Source organism: Trichechus manatus, unplaced genomic scaffold (assembly GCF_000243295.1).
Source record: "Trichechus manatus latirostris isolate Lorelei unplaced genomic scaffold, TriManLat1.0 scaffold00093, whole genome shotgun sequence".
Taxonomy (NCBI): Eukaryota; Metazoa; Chordata; class Mammalia; order Sirenia; family Trichechidae; genus Trichechus; species Trichechus manatus.
This window is the reverse complement of record NW_004444029.1, coordinates 6,545,030-6,563,789: the sequence shown is the minus strand read 5'-3', so window position 1 is coordinate 6,563,789 and position 18,760 is coordinate 6,545,030. Positions and strand designations below refer to the sequence as shown.

The 18,760-nt window shown below is 39.0% G+C and overlaps 1 protein-coding gene across 1 annotated transcript in view; it reads left to right on the top strand.

Moving 5' to 3' along the window:
• LOC101350583 (probable maltase-glucoamylase 2) overlaps window positions 1-18,760 on the top strand; it is a 114,336-nt gene that overhangs the window by 13,296 nt on the left and 82,280 nt on the right. The window contains exons 3-5 of the mRNA XM_023736923.1: window positions 16,869-16,992; window positions 17,069-17,178; window positions 17,489-17,643. Coding sequence (XP_023592691.1) covers window positions 16,869-16,992; window positions 17,069-17,178; window positions 17,489-17,643 — 389 coding nt within the window. The remainder of the gene's footprint in view (window positions 1-16,868; window positions 16,993-17,068; window positions 17,179-17,488; window positions 17,644-18,760) is intronic.

Genomic DNA, 18,760 nt, shown 5'->3' with positions numbered 1-18,760 from the left:
TATATATTTAGAGAAAATTCAGAATTTGCAAGAATTACTGCAATATTAGTTGCATGATCGAATGATTCCTTGATGCGTTTTTTAAGCAGTGAATTTTAAAGGGTAAACCAAGAAATTTTATAGTTCAGGGAGAAATATTCTAAAGATACTGTTCTGAGATAATTTTGCAGCTGAATTATGCCTCTGATTATACCTGTTAAAACGTGCCATACTAAAATTATTGATGATACAGTGTCCGTGGAATTTTGGTGCTTGATTGCCTTTTCCTCTATGAATAGTGACTGGACCCTAAACACATTCTTGACCTACCCATAGTAAACCAAAACTAAACCAGACTGGTTGTCATGGAGTCGATTCCGACTCATAGTGCCCTCATTTGTGTCAGAGTAGAACTGTGCTCCACAGGGTTTCCAATGGCTGCGATCACTGAGAAGTAGACCCCCCCAGGCCAGGTGCCACTGCGTGGATTTGAATCACCAACTTTTTTTTTTTTTTTGATTTATGTGAAAGTTTGCAGAGCAAATTAGTTTCTCATTAAACAGTTAATACACAACGGGAAAGATTAATCCAAAGGATTAATGGACCATGACTACCCCAAGCTCCACCCCAGGTTCCCTGTTTCCATTCATCCAGTTTTCCTGTCCCTTCCTGCCTTCTCATCTTTGCTTTTGCGCTGATGTGCCCATTAGTCTCGTATACATGATGGAACTGTGAAGCACGTCTCTCACGTATGTCATTGTTGAGCCTATAGATCTGTCTAATCTTTAGCTGAAGGGTGAACCTCAGGAGTGACTTCATGTATCTTGGAGCCCTGTTGTTGGGTGTATAAATATTTATTATAGTTATGTCCTCCTGGTGTATTGACTGTTTAATCATTATGTAGTGCCCCTCCTCATCCTTTGTGGTGGATTTTACTTTAAAGTCTATTTTGTCAGAGATCAATATTGCCACTCCTGCCCTTTTTTGAGTGTTGTTTGCTTGATATATTTTTTTCCATCCTTTGAGTTTTAGCCTGTTTGTGTCTTTAAGTCTAAGGTGCATCTCTTGTAGGCAGCATATAGGTGGATCATGCTTTTTTATCCAATCTGCCACTCTCCGTCTCTTTATTGGTGCATTAAGTCTGTTTACATTCAGTGTAATTATTGATAGGTATGAGTTTAGTGCTGTCATCCTGATAGCTCTTTTTGTGTGTTGTTCACAGTTGCTTTGTTCTCTTCAGTTTTCTGTGCTGAGTCGTTTTTCTTTATGTATTTTTTTTTTCATCTTTTTCTTTGTTGTAGATTGTGTGTTTGCTGGGTCTTTATGTTTTTCTACTTTATAATTTTGATTTGTAGGATTGTTATATTCCTTTGTGGTTACCTTAATATTTACCCCTAATTTTCTAAGTTTATACCAGTCTTTTATTACTTTATATTGCCTTAACTTCCCCTCCATATAGAAAATCAACGTCTCCATTTTTTAAGTCCCTCTTTTTTTGCTTTAATATTATCCTCTTTTTTTTTTTTTAACATATTGATATCTGTTTCCCTATTTTCAATGTTTTGGCTTTGATGTAATTTCGATTTCCGTATCTGAGCCAATATCTGGTTCCTCTATCCTGTGTTCTAGTCTTGCATTGTTAGCTGGTGTTATTGATTATCTAACCGTAGGACTCCCTTTAGTATTTCTTGTAGTTTTCGTTTGGTTTTTGCAAATTCCCTGAACTTCTGTTTCTCTGGAAATGCCCGAATTTCGCCATCATATTTGAGAGACAGTTTTGCTGGAAAGATAACTCTTGGCTGACAGTTATTTTCCTTCAAGGCTTTAAATATGTCATCCCATTGCCTTCTAGCCTGCATGGTTTCTGCTGAGTAGGCTAAGCTAATTCTAACCGACTCTCCTTTGTAGATGACTTTTCTTTTATCCCTAGCCACTCTTAAAATTGTCTCTTTATCTTTGGTTTTGGTAAGTTTGATTATAATATGTCTTGGTGACTTTCTTTTGGGATCTACCTTGTGTGGGGTTTGATGAGCATCTTGAATACGTACCTTCTCATCTTTCATGATATCAGGGAAGTTTTCTATCAACAAATCTTCAACAATTTTCTCTGTATTTTCTGTTATCCCCCCTGTTCTGGTACTCCAATCACTCGTAGGTTATTTCTCTTGACAGAGTCCCACATGACTCTTAGAGTTTCTTCATTCTTTTTAATTCTTTTATCTGATTCTTCCTCAAATAAGTTGGCATCAAGAGCTTTATCTTCACTGTCACTAATTCTAACTTCCACTGCCTCAATTCTGCTCCTATGACTTTCTATCGAGTTGTCTAATTCTGAAATTTTATTGTTAATTTTCTGGATTTCTGATTGCTATCTCTCTATGGATTTTTGCAGCCTATTAAATTTGGCATTATGTTCTTGAATAACTTTTTTAAGTTCCACTTCTACTGTGTCTGTATGTTGCCTGGCTGTTTCTGCGCTCTGTCGAATTTCCTTTCTTATTTCTAGAAGAGTTCTGTATATTAATCTTTTCTATTCTGTCTCTGGTAATTCCAAGAAGTTCTCTTCCTCCAGAGAATTTATTGATTCTTTATTTTGGTAGCTTGCTGAAGCCATCATGGACTGCCTCTTTATGTAACTTGATATTGACTGTTGTCTCTGAGCCATCAATAATTTATTATAATTTTTTTTTGTGTTTGCTTAGTGAGACCTGGCTTCTTATTTTGTTTTGTTTTGATATGCCCAAATAGGCTGCTCGTGTGCACTAGTTTGATTTTTGACACCTTTTGATCTCTAATGTCCTGTCACCAGGTAGTTGGTTCTGTAACTAAGTATGTGCACGCCGGAGTTCGTTAAAATTTCCTATATGGGATCAGCTCGGGTGTGCAGGCAGTCGATCTCCAAGTGTGTGATGCAGCCTCTAACCCCCAGTCCTAGAGAGGCATGGGTGATTGGTGCAGGCACTGGACTCTGGCTGTGGTAGGGGATCACGCGCTGAGCCAGGCAGGGGGCTGATGGCTGCCCCTGAGAGTCTGAAAGAAAAGTGTGTCCCTCTTCTCTAGGGTGAATAGGTAGGTGAGTTTTGCAGCCGGGCTAAGAGTGCCCCGCTATGTTGGCTGCAAAGACTCAAGGGCACCACTTTTTCTTGAACTCCTGAAGCAGGTGACTAGGCACTTTGGGAACTCTCACCAGTCCTCAAGACCCTGCTGCAGATCGATAAAAGTGCCTAGTTGAGGGGCAGGGCTGTTTCGAGGATCACAAATCTGCCTGTTCACAGCTGAAGCAGTTGAAGTTCAACTTCAGATGTTTGCCGTGTTGTACTGTGGTAGTGAGGGCTAACACTGTTAAGATGGGTCCCCACAAGTCTATATAGGGGTGTATGGCACTCAGAGTCTGCAGACCCCTGATTTCTGTGGCCAGCAAAGGAGTTGTGCTGACCCTGTGTTCCTGGCCTAGGGGAGCCAGCAGCTTATTTGTTCCCTCTCCAAGGGCAGGAGAATGGGTCAGGGCAGCTTTTGGGATCCATTTCCGGCCCAGTAGACTCCCTGTACGGAGCGGGGAGGGAGGCGGTAAAAGGAAGAGAGGTTTTTCCCAAATCGAGTGCAGAGTCAGGAGGTAAAAGGGAGCGAGGTTTTTCCCAAATGGGCTTTTGTTTTTTTTAACTCGCCACTGAAGGGTGAACGCATGTACTTATCCTAGCCTCTTGGGAGCTGGTCTTTAGTGGTTCAGAGTGTCCAAGCAGAATCTCTGCTGCCGGGTCTTTCTCGATGTGGAAACTGCTTCTCGAGCGTGCGCACAGCACAGCTGTTTGCCTGCTTCACCGCTGCCCGGCGTGGTTGTGTCTCTGCTGTGTCGCCGCTGCGGCTCTAGTGCTCCTCACCTTTTCCAAATGGTCTTTCTCTCTGGTATGACTCAGATGGATTTCTTAACCTTGCCTTGTTCAGGGCTGCCAGATGTTCACATAGAATCAAATCACTTGTTTTTCCAGGTCTTTGTTGTAAGAGGGATATAGGAAGAGTCTAACTAGTCCGCCATGTTGACCACGCCTCTTCAGGAATGACTTCAATACTAAGTTAAAAGGGTATCTGGGGACCATACTCTTGGGGTTTCTCCAGCCTCTGTCAGACTAGCAAGCCTAGTCTTTTTTTTTTTTTTTTGTGAATTGGAATTTTGTTCTACATTTTTCTCCCACTCTGTCCGGGACCCTCTACTGTGATCCCTGCCAAAGCAGTCAGAGGTGGTAACAGGGCATCATCCAGTTGTTCTGGACTCAGTCTGGTGGAACTTGTGGTAGTTGTGGTCCATTAGTCCTTTGGATTAATCTTTCCCTTGTGTCTTTGGTCTTCTTCATTCTCCTTTGCTCCAGCCAGGATGGAGTCAGTAGATGTATTTTAGGTGGTCACTGGCAGGTTTTTAAGATCCCAGACACTAATCACCACAGTCGGATGTATAACATTTTCTTTATAGACTATGTTATGCCAATTGAGATAGATGTTTCCCTGAGACCCTGGCCCCCAGCCCTCAGCCCAGTAGCCTGGTCCCTCAAGGCATTTGGATGTGTCTGTGAAGCTTTGACTTTGCCCTGGTCAAGTTGTGCTGACTTCCTCAGTATTGTGTACTGTCTTACCTTTCACCAAAGTTGCCAGTAATCTGCTATCTAGTTACTGTTTTTCCCTCTCCACTCCTCCCCTCCCTCATAACCATCAAAGATTGTTTCTTACTGTGTGGAAACATTTTCATGTGTTTTTATAAAAGTGGTCTCATATGGTATTTGTCCTTTTGTGATTGACTTATTTCACTCAGCACAATGCCCTCCGGATTCATCCAGGTTGTGAGATGTTTTGCAGATTCGTCATTCTTTATTGTTTTGTAGTATTCCATTGTGTGTATATACCATAGTTTGTTTATCCATTTATCTGTCGATGGACACTTAGGTTGTTTCCATCATTTTGGTATTGTGCATAATGCTGCAATGAACGTGGGTATGCATATGTCTATTTGTGTGATGGCTCTTATTTCTCTAGGATATATTCCTAGGAGTAGGATTGCTGGATCATATGGTATTTCTACTTCTAGCTTTTTAAAGAAGTGCCATATCATTTTCCCAAAATGGTTGTACCATTTTGCATTCCCACCAGCAGTGCATAAGAGTTCCAATCTCCCCACAACCTCTCTAACATTTGTTGTTTTCTGTTTTCTTGACTTGTGCCAGTAATGTTGGGGTGAGATCATCCTCATTGTAATTTTGATTTGCATTTCTGTAATGGCTAGTGATCGCGAGCATTTCTTCATGTGTCTGTTAGCCACCTGAATGTCTTTTTTGATGAAGTGTCTGTTCATATCTGTTGCCCATTTTTAATTGGATTATTTGTCTTTTTATTGTAGAGGTGTTGGATTTTCCTATAGATTTTAGAGATTAGAACTTTGTCAGATATATCATAGCCAAAAATTTTTTTTCCCAGTCTGTAGGCTATCTTTTTACTCTTTTGGTGAATTCTTTTGATGAGCATAAGTACTTAATTTTTAGGAAATCCCATTTATCTAGCTTATCTTCTGGTGTTTATGTATTGTTAATTATGGTTTGTATGCTGTTTATGCTGTCTATTAGGACCCATGGTGTTGACCGTATTTTTTCTTCCATAATCTTTATAGTTTTTGGTTTTATATTTAGATCTTTGATCCACTTTGAATTAGTATCTGTGTATGGTGTGAGGTATGGGTCCTGTTTCATTTTTTTACAGATGGACGTTCAGTTTTACCAGCTCCATTTGTTAAAAAGACTGTCTTTTCCCCATTTAATGAACTTTGGGCATTTGTCAAAGATCAGGTGGCCATAGGTAGATGGATTTACATCTGGCTTCTTGACTCTGTTCCATTGCTGATTGTGTCTGTTGCTATACCAATATGATGCTATTTTGACTACCGTAGCTGTATAGTAGCAAACCACCAACTTTTCGTTAGTAGCTGAGCATTGAGTCATTTACACCATCAGGTACTCCTTTTTGCCCATAGCAATGACTCCCTTAGAGTATCTCTACCTAGGGCTTTCTTCTTAATGTGTGCCTTTGCCAGAGTCCTCAGTGCTCACGAAGGTAGTGGTAATTTCTCCCTCACTCTCATTTCCATCTGTGGACTGTTGAAGCATCTGACTCCACAGTTTAACATAAACAGAGGGCAGCTTTACTTTATGTATTTGTCTGCATGTACAGACTCAAACAACAATTGTCACCACCTCCATTGAAGAAAACAATTCTTATGAAGGATCGACCGAAACCAGTGAGGTGCATTTATTTCTCTAAGAGTCTAAAATGCATCTGTTGTGTAAGCCAGACAATCAAAGAGCTACACAGTGGACAACACACTTTTCCCCTTATAGAATCGCTTTCATTTTGCTGTCAACCTACATTAAGAGGGATTTTAAAAAAAAACAGCACTACATAACTTCTTGTATTTGTTGTTTAAGTGTGTTGTGGAAGTTATTGTTCAATACAGTAAAAGGTGTCTTCTTTTGGGGGACGTGAAGATATTTGTTCTTCAGAAAGAGTAATAATTATATATTGTGAATACTATGGACCATATATTGTGTTGAATTCTGAAAAGCTTAATTATTTCTCTTATTTTTGTATTTTTACTCTTTGTTTTGCTTGGTGTTGATTTCTCATATATTTTCAGGATATTTATTCTGTAATGGGAGCCCTGGTGGTGCAATGGTTAAGAGCTTGGCTGCTAACCAAAAGGTCAGCACTTCAAATCCACCATTCACTCCTTGGAAACCCTACTGGGCAGTTCTACTGTGTCCTATCGGGTCGCTATGAATTGGAATTGACTTGACGGCAACGGGTTTTAAGGACTTCTCTGAAGATACAGATAATACTAATTCATTATGGAAACATAATAAGTGTCTTGTGTGTGGAATATTTTACAAAAAATTTGCAATATGCCCTTTACCTTTGTTTATAGATTCTATAATCTTGTAGAAGTTTTAAAAGTTTACAGAGTCAAGCTCATCTGTCTTTTCCGTTAATGTTTATGACTTCTCTTTAAATCTTAGAAAGGCCTTCCCAACATTATATGTTATAGAACTTCTACTGTTATTACGGCTTCATTTCATCCTATTTGAATACTTTATCTATACTGATGTATTTTGATGTAAGTAATGACAAGTGGGGAGCCCTGGTGGCGCAGTGGTTAAGAGCTACTGCTGTTAACCAAAAGGTCAGCAGTTCGAATCCACCAGCTGCTCTTTGGAAATCCTATGGGGCAGTTCTGCTCTGTCCTATGGGGTCGCTGTGAGTTGGAATCGACTTGACAGCAATGGGGTTAATGACAAATGGATTTAGAGTTTTTTTCAGATAAAATTTCAGGTGTCTCATTACTACTAATAAAAAAAAAAAAAACCACTAAAAACTCATCATTCCTCTACTAGTTTGAGATATGTAGGAATTTCCAACTATGCTTAGGTAAGGTTTTGAACCTCCCTACTTTATTTTGTTTTCTCACAACTTTTGCATTTTTAATGAATCTGGAGGTGGCTTATGTGTATGGTATGAGGTAGGAGTCCAGAAACCTTTTCCCCATGAATTTCCAGTAGATCCAGCACCACTTATTGAAATGACCATCTTTTTTCTCTGTACCTTTGCTGTAAATCAGATGTCTTCGTATGTGTGGAAATGTTTCTGGAATCTCTACTTTATACCATTGTCAGCTGTCTCTTCTTTTTTCAATATCACACTATCTTAGTTACAATAGCTTTATAATTGGTCTTGATATATGGTCGTATAAAGTCTTCCAAATCATTCTTACTTTCTTCTAGATTGACTAGTCTATTCTTGGCCTTTTAGATTTCTGTATAAATTTTAGAATTAGCCCATCATCTTCCTCACAAAACCTACTGAAAATTTATAGATTAATTTTGGGAGAGTTGGCATCTTTACAAGATTGAATCTCCAATCTGTAAACATGCTACATCTTTCCATTTATCGAGATTTTTATTTTTGAAATTTTTGGTGTAGCAGTATCTCACATTTTTTTTTACTAGATTTATCCCTAAATATTATATATTCTGGTGATATTTAAATAGTATTATTTTAAAATTTTAATTTTCTGTTTCTTTGTTGCTGGCATATAGATTTAAAATAGATTTTTGGATATTGACTTTATAACCAGCAATCTTCTTGAATTTACTTATTAATTTTCCTACAATGCCTGTAAATTATTTTAGATTTTGCTAGCACAGTAGTGTTACTTGCAAATAATGACAATTTAAATTTTTTTCCAGTTTGCATTCCTTTTTCATCCTTGTCATACTGTCTTAAGAGTTCCTTTTCTTTCTAATTTTTCAATGTCAGTTTGAGGTATTTGATCTAAAAGGCAATACGTAACTATGATAGGTTTAAGGGGATGAAAACTACTGGAGACTGATTTTAAATAAATATAAGGAATAACTTTGAAGTGAAATACTAACTATAACAGTGATATTTCCTGCTTTCAGAGGAAATTAGCTACTCTTTTACAGAATTTAAGCATCTGTCAGAGATTCTAATGGAGAAATCCTGTATTAAATGGGAATTGGACTATATAATTTCAAGTCAGTTTTCAACTTGCAATTCTATCAGTCAATAATTTCTGAGTGGGAAATGACATAAATACCTGTTTGGAAGATAACTGGAGAATACTGTCTAGAGAAGTTTAGTAAGGAAGGAATGGAGACAGGAGGACTTATGAGTTCATTGTTACAGCCAAGGTATGAGATTATGAGTTATGAGTTATTGTGGTGACAATCGAATTGGTAAAGAAGAAAGAAAGCAATACAGATTTAGAAGGAAGAGATGTGGGTTTGAAGAAGCCAGAATGGTAAGTGCCTGCAAGGTTTGACTTTTGGTGTCTGGGACACTGGGAATGGCTTAAAACTGAAATAGGGGCATTAAGCCAGATAGCACACGAAAATATTGTTTACCAGAACACTTAATTGTCCTTATGCGGAACGTGTACATAGACCTAGAGGTAGTCATTCGAGCAGAACAAGGGGATACTGAGTCATTTAAAATCAGGAAATGTTTACATCAAGGTTGTATCCTTTCACTATACTTATTCAATCTGTATTCTGAGCAAATAATCTGAGAAGCTGGACTTTATGAAGAAGAACACAGCATCAGGATTGGAGAAAGACTCATTAACAACCTGTGATATGGAGATGACACAACCTTGCTTGCTGAAAGTGAAAAGGACTTGAAGCACTTACTGATGAAGATCAAAGACTACAGTCTTCAGTAAGGATTACACTTCAACATAAAGAAAACAAAAATCCTCACAATTGGACCAATAAGCAACATCATGATAAATGGAGAAATTATTGAAGTTGTCAAGGATTTCGTTTTACTTGGATCTACAATCAACACCCATGGAAGCAGCGGTTAAGAAATCAAATGACACATTGCACTGGGCAAATCTGTTGCAAAATACCTCTTTAAAGTGTTGAAAAGGAAAGATGTCACTTTAAGGACTAAGGTTCGCCTGACCCAAGCCACGGTATTTTAAATCTCCTCATATGTGTGTGAAAGCTGGAAAATGAATAAGGAAGACCGAAGAAGAATTGATGACTTTGAATTATGGTGTTGGCAAAGCATATTGAATATACCATGGACTGCCAGAAGAAAGAACAAGTCTGTCTTGGAAGAAGTACAGCCAGAGTGCTGCTTAGAAATGAGGATGGTGAGACTTCATCTCACATACTTTAGACATGTTATCAGGAGGGACTGGTCTCAGGAGAAGGATATCATACTTGGTAAAGTAGAGGATCAGCCAAAGAGAGGAAGACCCTCGATGAGATGGATTGACACAGTGGCTGCAACAAATGGGCTCAAACGTAGCAAAAATTGTGAGGATGGCGCAGGACTGAGCAGTGTTTCGTTCTGTTGTACATAGGGTCACTGAGTCGGAACCAACTTGACAGCACCTAACAATGAGAAGAACACCTGGATGTATTGAGTTTCTTGTTTAATTGCTTTTTATAGAGGTCTGTAGACTTTGGAATAATTTATGGCAATGAAACTGACCTTTTGGTCTTTACAGACATGAGTTTCGCAGGTATCAAAGGTAGTTAATATCTGCCTCAGACTTAGGAAAACCAGGTATCCAGAGGTTATCCGGAATCCAAACTCTTCTTGCTAGCTGGAGAGAGTGAGGTAGGACTACCAGTTAGATAGCGAGATCTTACATTTGCTGTATGATTGTTTTGTTCATAACAGGTATGGAACATTGATTTAAGTTACATTCATATTGTGGCCTTTTAGAGCAATTACTTCAGATGTTAACCTCTAAAGCATTTTGTAGCACGATGCCCTTTTCAAATGAGTAGTGTTGTCAAATAGTGTTTATTTTACTGCATAATCTGTATTGAATACATTTCTTTATTAAGAAAGATTCAGACATTATAGTTGTCATGGATCGAATTGTGACAGAAATATCTGTCAACTTGGCTAGGCCATGATTCCCAGTATTGTGTGACTGTCCATCATTTTGTCATCTGGTGTGATTTTCCTATGTGTTGTAAATTCTACCTCTATAATGTTAATGAGGCATGATTAGAGGCAGTTATGTTAATGAGGCAGGACTCAATCTACAAGATTGGCTTGTGTCTTAAGTCAATCTCTTTTGAGATACAAAAGAGAGAAGCAAGCAGAGAGATGATGGGGTTGGGTGAGGGGGTGATGAGAATCTCATATTGCCAAGCAAGTAGTGCCAGGAGCAGAGCCTGTCCTTTGGACCCAGGGTCCCTGCACTGAGATGCTGCTAGTCCAGGGGAAGATTGATGATAAGTACCTTCCTCCTGAGCCGATAGAGAAGGAAAGACTTGCCCTGGAGCTGGTGCCCTGAATTCAGACTTCTAGCCTCCTGGACTGTGAGAGAATAAACTTCTGTTTGTTAAAGCCATCCACTTGTGATATTTCTGTTACATCAGCACTAGATAACTAATAATAATAATAAAAAAATAAATAAACCTGTTGCCGTCAAGTTGATTCCAACTGATAGCGACCCTGTAGGACAGAGTAGACCTGCCCCATAGGGTTTACAAGGAGCACTTGGTGGATTCAAACTGCCAGAGTTTTGGTTAGCAGCCGTAGCTCTTAACCACTATGCCACCAGGGTTTCCAACTAAGACAATAGTCATGTACAAAATAGTTATGTACAAAATAAAATGGGAGTCTTTATTCATAATGCTTGCTCTCTACCTCCAAATTCCCTCACTAGAATCAGGCCAACAGCTTAGTGCGTGTCCTTCTCTAGAACTTTCTATGCTTTTGCGCATATATGTGTGTGTGTGTGTGTGTGTGTGTGTGTATATATATATATATATAGCTTGTTTGTTTTGTTTTAACACAGATTTGATTATACTGTGTGTCCTAGTCATCTAGTGCTGCTATAACAGAAATACTACAAGTGGATGGCTTTAACAAAGATAAATTTAATCTCTCACATCTAGGGGGCTAAAAGTCCAAATTCAGGGTGCCAGCTCCAGGGGAAGACTTGCTCTCTCTCTGTAAGCTCTGGAGGAAAGTCCCTGTCATCAATCTTTCTCTGGTCAAGGAGCTTCTCTGTGCAGGAATCCTGGGTCCAAAGGACATGCTCTGCTCTCGGCCCTGCTTTCTTGGTGATATGAGCTCCCCACTGTCTCTCTGCTTGCTTCTCTCTTTTATATCTCAAAAGAGATTTGTTTAAGACACTGTCTAATCTTGTAGATCTCATCAATATAACTGCTACTAATCCATCTTACTAACATCGTAGTGATAGGATCTACAACACATAGGGAAATAACATCAGATGACAAAATGGTAGCAATCATGCAATACTGGGAATCATGACCAAGCCAAGTTGACAGATATTCTTGGGAGACTCAATTCAATCCACGACACTGTGTGTATTGTTTTTCAACTTTTTAAATTTTAAATAATTTAGCAAATATTTTTTGAATTATTTCCTTGTTAGGACATTTGAATCTACCACATTATTTTATTTTTTAAATATTTTGCTTCCGTTAAAAATGATCACATGACTTTCTTTTGTTGATATTGTGAATTACATTGAAAGATTTCTTACTTTTTGATCATCTTAGCTTTCACTTGATAAGCCCTACCTGGATTTTATGTGTTAGTTCCTCTAATACATGAATGAATTCACATTGCTAATATTTCATTAAATTTTGTCCATCTATGTTTTTTAAATGACATTGGCCTATACATTTTTGTTTGCTTGTTGATTTGGACTGTACTAGGATTTGGTAATGTGATTACTCTAGCTTCATAAAATAAACAGGAAACTTTCAACCTTTGTGTATGGTCTGAAAAATACTATAAAATATGAGAATATACTATTATTAAAGATAAGGTAGAACTCTTTCACTAAACCATATGGACAAGGTATCATTTTTTTAGGGAAAGTTCTTTGACTGCATCTAAAAATTCTTCAGTGGCTACTGGTCATTTCAGTTTTTTCATCTCTTCTTAACCAATTTTGATAACTTAAGTTTTTACTAGGCAAGGATCCATTTAACTTAGCGTTCCACATTCACTGGCAAATGTTTGTGTAAATAGTACTTTAACTTTTCTACTCATATTAAAAATAACCTTACATGGCTCGTCTTGTTTCTAATCTTGTTTGTCTCCCTCTCTTTTTGTCAAAATAGCACTTGGTATGATATTTCTATTTCCTTCATCTTTTCAAAGAGTCTCCTTTAAATTTATTGATCTGCCAAACAAATATCAAAACCTGTTCTCATATGATAGTCATTATCAGTGTGGAATTACAACAGAAATTGATACATATACCATTGGAATATAATAGGAAGTCCCCAAACACGTACTTAAATGCTCGTATTTGTGCACTTACGTTTAGTTTGTGATAAAAAAGGTATTTTAAATCAGTGGTGGAAACAAGGTCTATTCAATTAATAGTGGTGTCTGTTTTACCTAGTAAGCTTGCCGCCAGCTAGGCCTTTGTCTTCTTTTGAGCACTCCGTCATCAGAACCTGAGCACCCAGAGCAATAATAGGCACTCAACAAATATTTTGAATTGATGGATGTAGGTATTTGCTTTTCTCTGTCATTAATGACTGGTTTTATTAATTTTTTTATGTGCTTTTTTTTTCATGGGTTTATTTTGTTCTTTTCTAGTTTCTTGAGTTGTACATGTCATTCATGATGTATAATATTACTTTTCCTTTTGGATTCGTAGTTGGGTGTTGCTGCCCAAGTCCAGTGGATATTTCAGTCACCCTTCCTCCTACACTTTCCATTTCTTTGTCTTTTCATGTAATGTTCTGGGATAATCCTACTCTTGGTTTTTAAAAACATTTTTGTCTCGCGACTTCTCTTTCAGTGTTTCTACTTTTTTGGTCAGTCTAGATATCAAGGAGCTTTAAATCCCATTGTTCAAAATCTTAACTTTCAAAATTTCTTGTTGCTTTTTTTAACGGAAGCAATGCTTTGCATCTCTCTCTGAAAATAATACTGACATTTGTCTTGAAGCCTTGTTATGTTTTCTCTGTTAACTGTTTCCACCAGTTTATCTCCCGTTTGTTAAGTTTGGTGCCTTTCTGTCATAGTGTGGGTTTCTCGCAAGTGTTTGTTGGTTCTTGACTGCCATCTTGGATTTAAGTACGATGGCTGCTTGTTCTGCTTACCTTGGCTACAGTGGGTGTTTAAGAGGGAAAGAAAGGACTGTGGGAGGGAATACGGGCACTTGTCTTTGGGGAGGGGGGTCCCCTGACCCCCTGATTGTCATTAGCTGGGGTGTTGCTCTTTCTATTGACTCTTAGCATCTCTTGGGATGCCCACCAATTAGCAAGAGCTTAGCAATAACTGCAAGGAGCTTGGGGCTGGCCAGATGAATGCTCATAGCCGAACTTCCCAATTAATCACCCCAAACTATGCTCTTGGCTCTTTTCTGCTTCTCCTACACACCAGATCTGGGCTTGGAGCTATTCTTGTTCTCCTCTTGTGTTTTAGGCTGCGGATATATTTTCCCCTAGATAAAGTCTATTTTCTAAGATTCAGGAATTTCTTAACATATCTGATCTGCCATCTTGCATTCTTTTTAAATAGATTTGTAATCTTTTTCTTAGTGACAGAAATGTCACTTCATGTAAATTTAGTTGGGAGTGCAAGTGGATACTTGTGCTCACACCAACATATTGATTCAATCTGCCACCTACTTCATTTACCTCAACTAGAAAATTTTTATACAAGTCAATTTGTGATTATTGTAGGATCTTTAGAATATACATCTTACCAAATAACAATAAAACCATCCATAAATTAAACCACTCTGAGAAGCCACGTGTCATTTATTTTTACCTTATAAACCAAAACCAAACTCTTTGCCGTTGAGTCAATTTCGACTCATTGTGACCCTATAGTGCAGAGTAGAACTGCCCCATAGGGCTTCTAAGGAGCGGCTGGTAGACTCGAACTGCCCACCTTTTGGTTAGCAGCCGCGCTCTTAACCACTGCGCCACTAGGGCTCCTTACGGATATTGTGAATTTTTTGTCACCCTCTCTCCTAGTTTTATCTTAATTTTCTCCATTTACCTTTGCCTTACTTTTTCTTACTTTTTCAAACTTAAAAAAATTCTTTTTATTTTTTAATTAATAGACTTTATTTTTTAGAAAAGTTTCAGATTTGTAGAAAAATTGCACAAAGTATAGAGTTCCCATACATCTCTTCTTCCTCTCGCCCAATTTCTCCTATTAACATCTTGCATTGATGTGGTACGTTTTTTGAATAGGTGAACCAATATTGATATATTATTAACTAAAGTCCCTAGTGCACTCTTTCTGTTGTACAGTTTTATGTGTTTTGACAAATGTATAATGTTGCCTCCACTATTACGGTAACATACAGAATAGTTTCATTGCCCTTAAAATGCTCTATTCATCTCTCCCTGAACCCTGGCAACCACTAATCTTTTCACTATCTCTATAAAAAAACCAAAAAAAAACAAACCAAACCCATTACCATTGAGTTGATTCTGACTCATAGCAATCCTATAGGACAGAGTAGAACTGCCCCGTAAGGTTTCCAAGGCTGCAATCTTTATGGAAGCAGATTGCCACATCTTTGTCCTACAAAATGGCTGGTGGGTTCGAATCACCTACCTTTGGATTAACAGCTGAGCACTTCACTGCTGTGCCACCAGGGCTCCTCACTGTCTCTATAGGTCTGTCTTTTCCAAAATGTCATATAGGGGGAATCATACAGTATGTAGCTTTGTCAGACTAGCTTTTTTTACTCAGCAGTATGCATTTAAGTTTCCTTCATGTCTCTTTGTGGCCTGTTAGCTCATTTCTTTTTATTGATGAATAATACTTCACTGTATGGATGTATCAGTTTATTTATCCATTTACCTTTTCAAGAACATTTTGATTTCTTCCACTTTTTGACAATTATTAATAAAGCTGTTATAAACTTTTATGTGCAGGTTTTTATGTGGGCATATGTTTTCAACGCATTTGCGTAAATACCTAGGAGTGTGATTGCCAGATTGTATGGTGTTTTAGCTTTCTAAGAAACTGCCAGATCATCTTCCAAAGTGACTGTACCATTTCGTATTCCCACCAGCAAAGAATGAGAGTTCCCGTTGCTTCACATCCTTGTCAGCATTTGGTATTGTCGATGTTCTGAATTTTAGCCTTTCTAATAGGTGTATAGTGATATCTTCTTGTTTTTCATTTGAAATTCCCTAATGGCATATAGAGTCGCTATGGGTTGGAATGGATTTGATGGCAGTAGGTTTGGATTTTGGTTTTGGAGTGACATATGAATAAAGGGCCCTGGTGGTGCACTGGTTAAACACTGGGCTGCTAACAAAAGGTCGGCAGTTCAAGCCCACTAGTGCTTCCATGGGAGAAAAGACTTGGCAATCTGCTCCTGTAAAGATGACAGCCTTGGAAACTCTATGGGACAGTTCTACTCTGTCCTATAGGGTTGCTATGAGTTGTAATCGACTCACCGTCATACAACAACAACAACAATGACATGATGTTGAGCATCTTTTCATGGGTTCATTTGCATCTATATATCGTCTTTGATGAGGTATCTATTTAGATCTTTTGACCACTTTGTAATTGGGTTGTTTGTTTTCTTATTGTTGTATTTTAAGAGGGTTGTATATATATATTTTGATACAAGTCCTTCATCAAAAATATGTTTTGCAAATATTCTACCAGTCTGTGGCTCATCTTTTCAGTCTCTTGAACTTTTTGTTTAAAAAAACAACAACAGCAAATTTTTCGTGCTGAATTTGTTAGTCAGTTCTGTGGCTCTTCCGCATGATGAAGTGCAACCTCCTCAGCCAGGAATGAGGTCACCCATGGTCTGGGCACCCCGTCCTTCTGGCCTCACCCATCTTTCTCAGTGCTCTCGGCACAGTGAGCTTGTGGGTTTTCTGAGCATGTCATGCATGTTCTTTGCATTGCTGCATCTTTGCCTGGAATACCCCCTCCCTGCCACTCTCCTGTCTAACCTCCTCAGTGCTTTAGGACTGGACTCACCTTTCACCTGCCTGGGGAGGCTGGGCGCAATGCCTGGTGTGCAACCCCTTAGCCCCCAGCACACTGCTTCACCACTCACCTCCCCATCCTGTTCACTGTCTAGATTTACCGCTAGACTCTAAGGTTGTGCCTTCCTTGTCTGCATAATCAGTCCTTTGCCTGGGGGATAATAAATACATATTGGAAGGCTGGATAAATGCATGAATAAATGAAGAATTAATACATGAATGATGCTATTATGACCTATCTTAAATTCTTCTCGAAATAAAATCGGTTCTAAATAAACAGGCAAATACTTCTCTTCCTTCATTTTATACAACGCTGACTCGGCGCCATTTTTATAGGAAGTCTGCAGCTGGCAGCGTGGGTGCTGCTGGAATCCTGTGGAGGATACCAATGTCCCCAAGTGCTTCTTTCCCAAGAACTGGGGCTATGAAGTCAGCAATGACCGCTGGAACAAAAGCCTAGGTGAGCTCTGCCCTGCTCTTGCCCCAGGGAACAGCTCCTTATGACCTAGAAGCTAAAAATACCTCTTTCTCCTTAGTGTTTTCTGCCCAGTTGAAAAGGCTGCCATCGCCCACTCTGTTTGGAAATGATGTCAGCGACGCCCTCTTCACAGCTGAATATCAGACATCCAATCGTTTACATTTTAAGGTTGGCTCGGCAGCACTGCAAATATCTGGGAAGAGAGCAGAGGCTCCCCAGTGGGTTCAGAACACTCTCCTTCAGGCACTGGGTGGAGATGGGGAGGGGGAGGGGACTGTTCCTTGCCTTCAGAATCTGCTCTCCATCCTTGGCTGACTTTTATTTGATGGGAGACACATGATCGGGTGATTTCTGTGAAACCACAGGGCCAAGAATTAGAAGCTATTCCTATTGGTGGCTATTTGAGAGTGAACATCTTTTGTAGTTCTACAAGAAAGTGGTTTTATGTGGAATTGTCCCTCTGTTTTTCTTCTGACAGATCACTGATTTCAATAACAGACGATATGAAGTCCACCATGAAAGCATTAGTTCGCTGACTCAGAATGATAGTATCTCCAATACCAGCTATCAAGTGGAGGTCATTAAAAACCCCTTCAGCATCAAAATAATGAGGACGAGCAACCGAAAAGTCTTGTGAGCTTTTCTTTATGCATCTTTGAATATATCAAAAAAAATAACCAAACAAAACAAAAACGTTGCCATCGATTCCAACTCATAGGGACCCTATAGGACACAGCAGAACTGCCCCATAGGGTTTCCAAGACTGTAAATCTTTGTGGAAGCAGACTGACACCCTTTTCTCCCAAGGAGCAGCTGGTGGGTTTGAACTGCCGACCTTTCCTTTAGCAGCCTAGTGCTTAACCACTGTGCCACCAGAGCCCCTTATCTTTGAGTAAACACGGTCCCAATCTCCTTAATTCTAAATTACTATGCGTGGGCAATGAGATAAGTATGACTTGGGAAAATATTTGAACCTCAGAAAAATGGCAAAGATTTTACTGTAAATCATCAACACTGTTAATCCTTTATGATGGTAGAGCAAAGAATCCTAACGTGTAATGTGCTAGTTTGCTAAGTGGTACAGTGTACTTGTGGTTCATATCTATTATCAAATGGGAATTTTATTATTTTGAATTAATATTCACCCTGAAACTCACCTGCAGTGTTTATCACTTTAAATTATCATTTCCTGGGAAATTTCCCATCAAATCCCTAACAACAGTTTGAGCTTAAATCATAAAGTATACTGGAGAAAATACAAGTATTAACGTCGGTAAAACCTGTATTCAAATCCTGCCTCTAGCAGCTCTCCAGTAAACTGTGTGATGAGATGAGGCAAGGTACCTGGCCTCCCTCGGTTACCTTGCCCATAGAAAGGGATCGAAATACACACTTCAGAGGCTGTTGTTAGGTATTGCTGTTGCTGTTGTTGTTGGTTCCGTTGGGGGGATTCTGACTCATGAGGCCCCTCTGTGTGCAGAGTAGAACTGCTCCATAGCGTTTTCAAGGCTATGAACTTTGGGAGGCAGATCACCAGGCCTGTCTTTCGAGGCACCACTTAATGAGTTAATATCTGTAAGGCATTCAGAACAGTGTCTGCCAAGCAGTAGATGTACAGGAAATGTAAGGTCATGTTTACGCTCTTCCCCCAAATCATCCAACTCGAGTTCCTGGTACCCAGCCCCAGTATTATGCTCCTCCAGAATTCTAGAATTAGAGATGTCGTCAGAGGTGTCAAAGGTAGCATGAG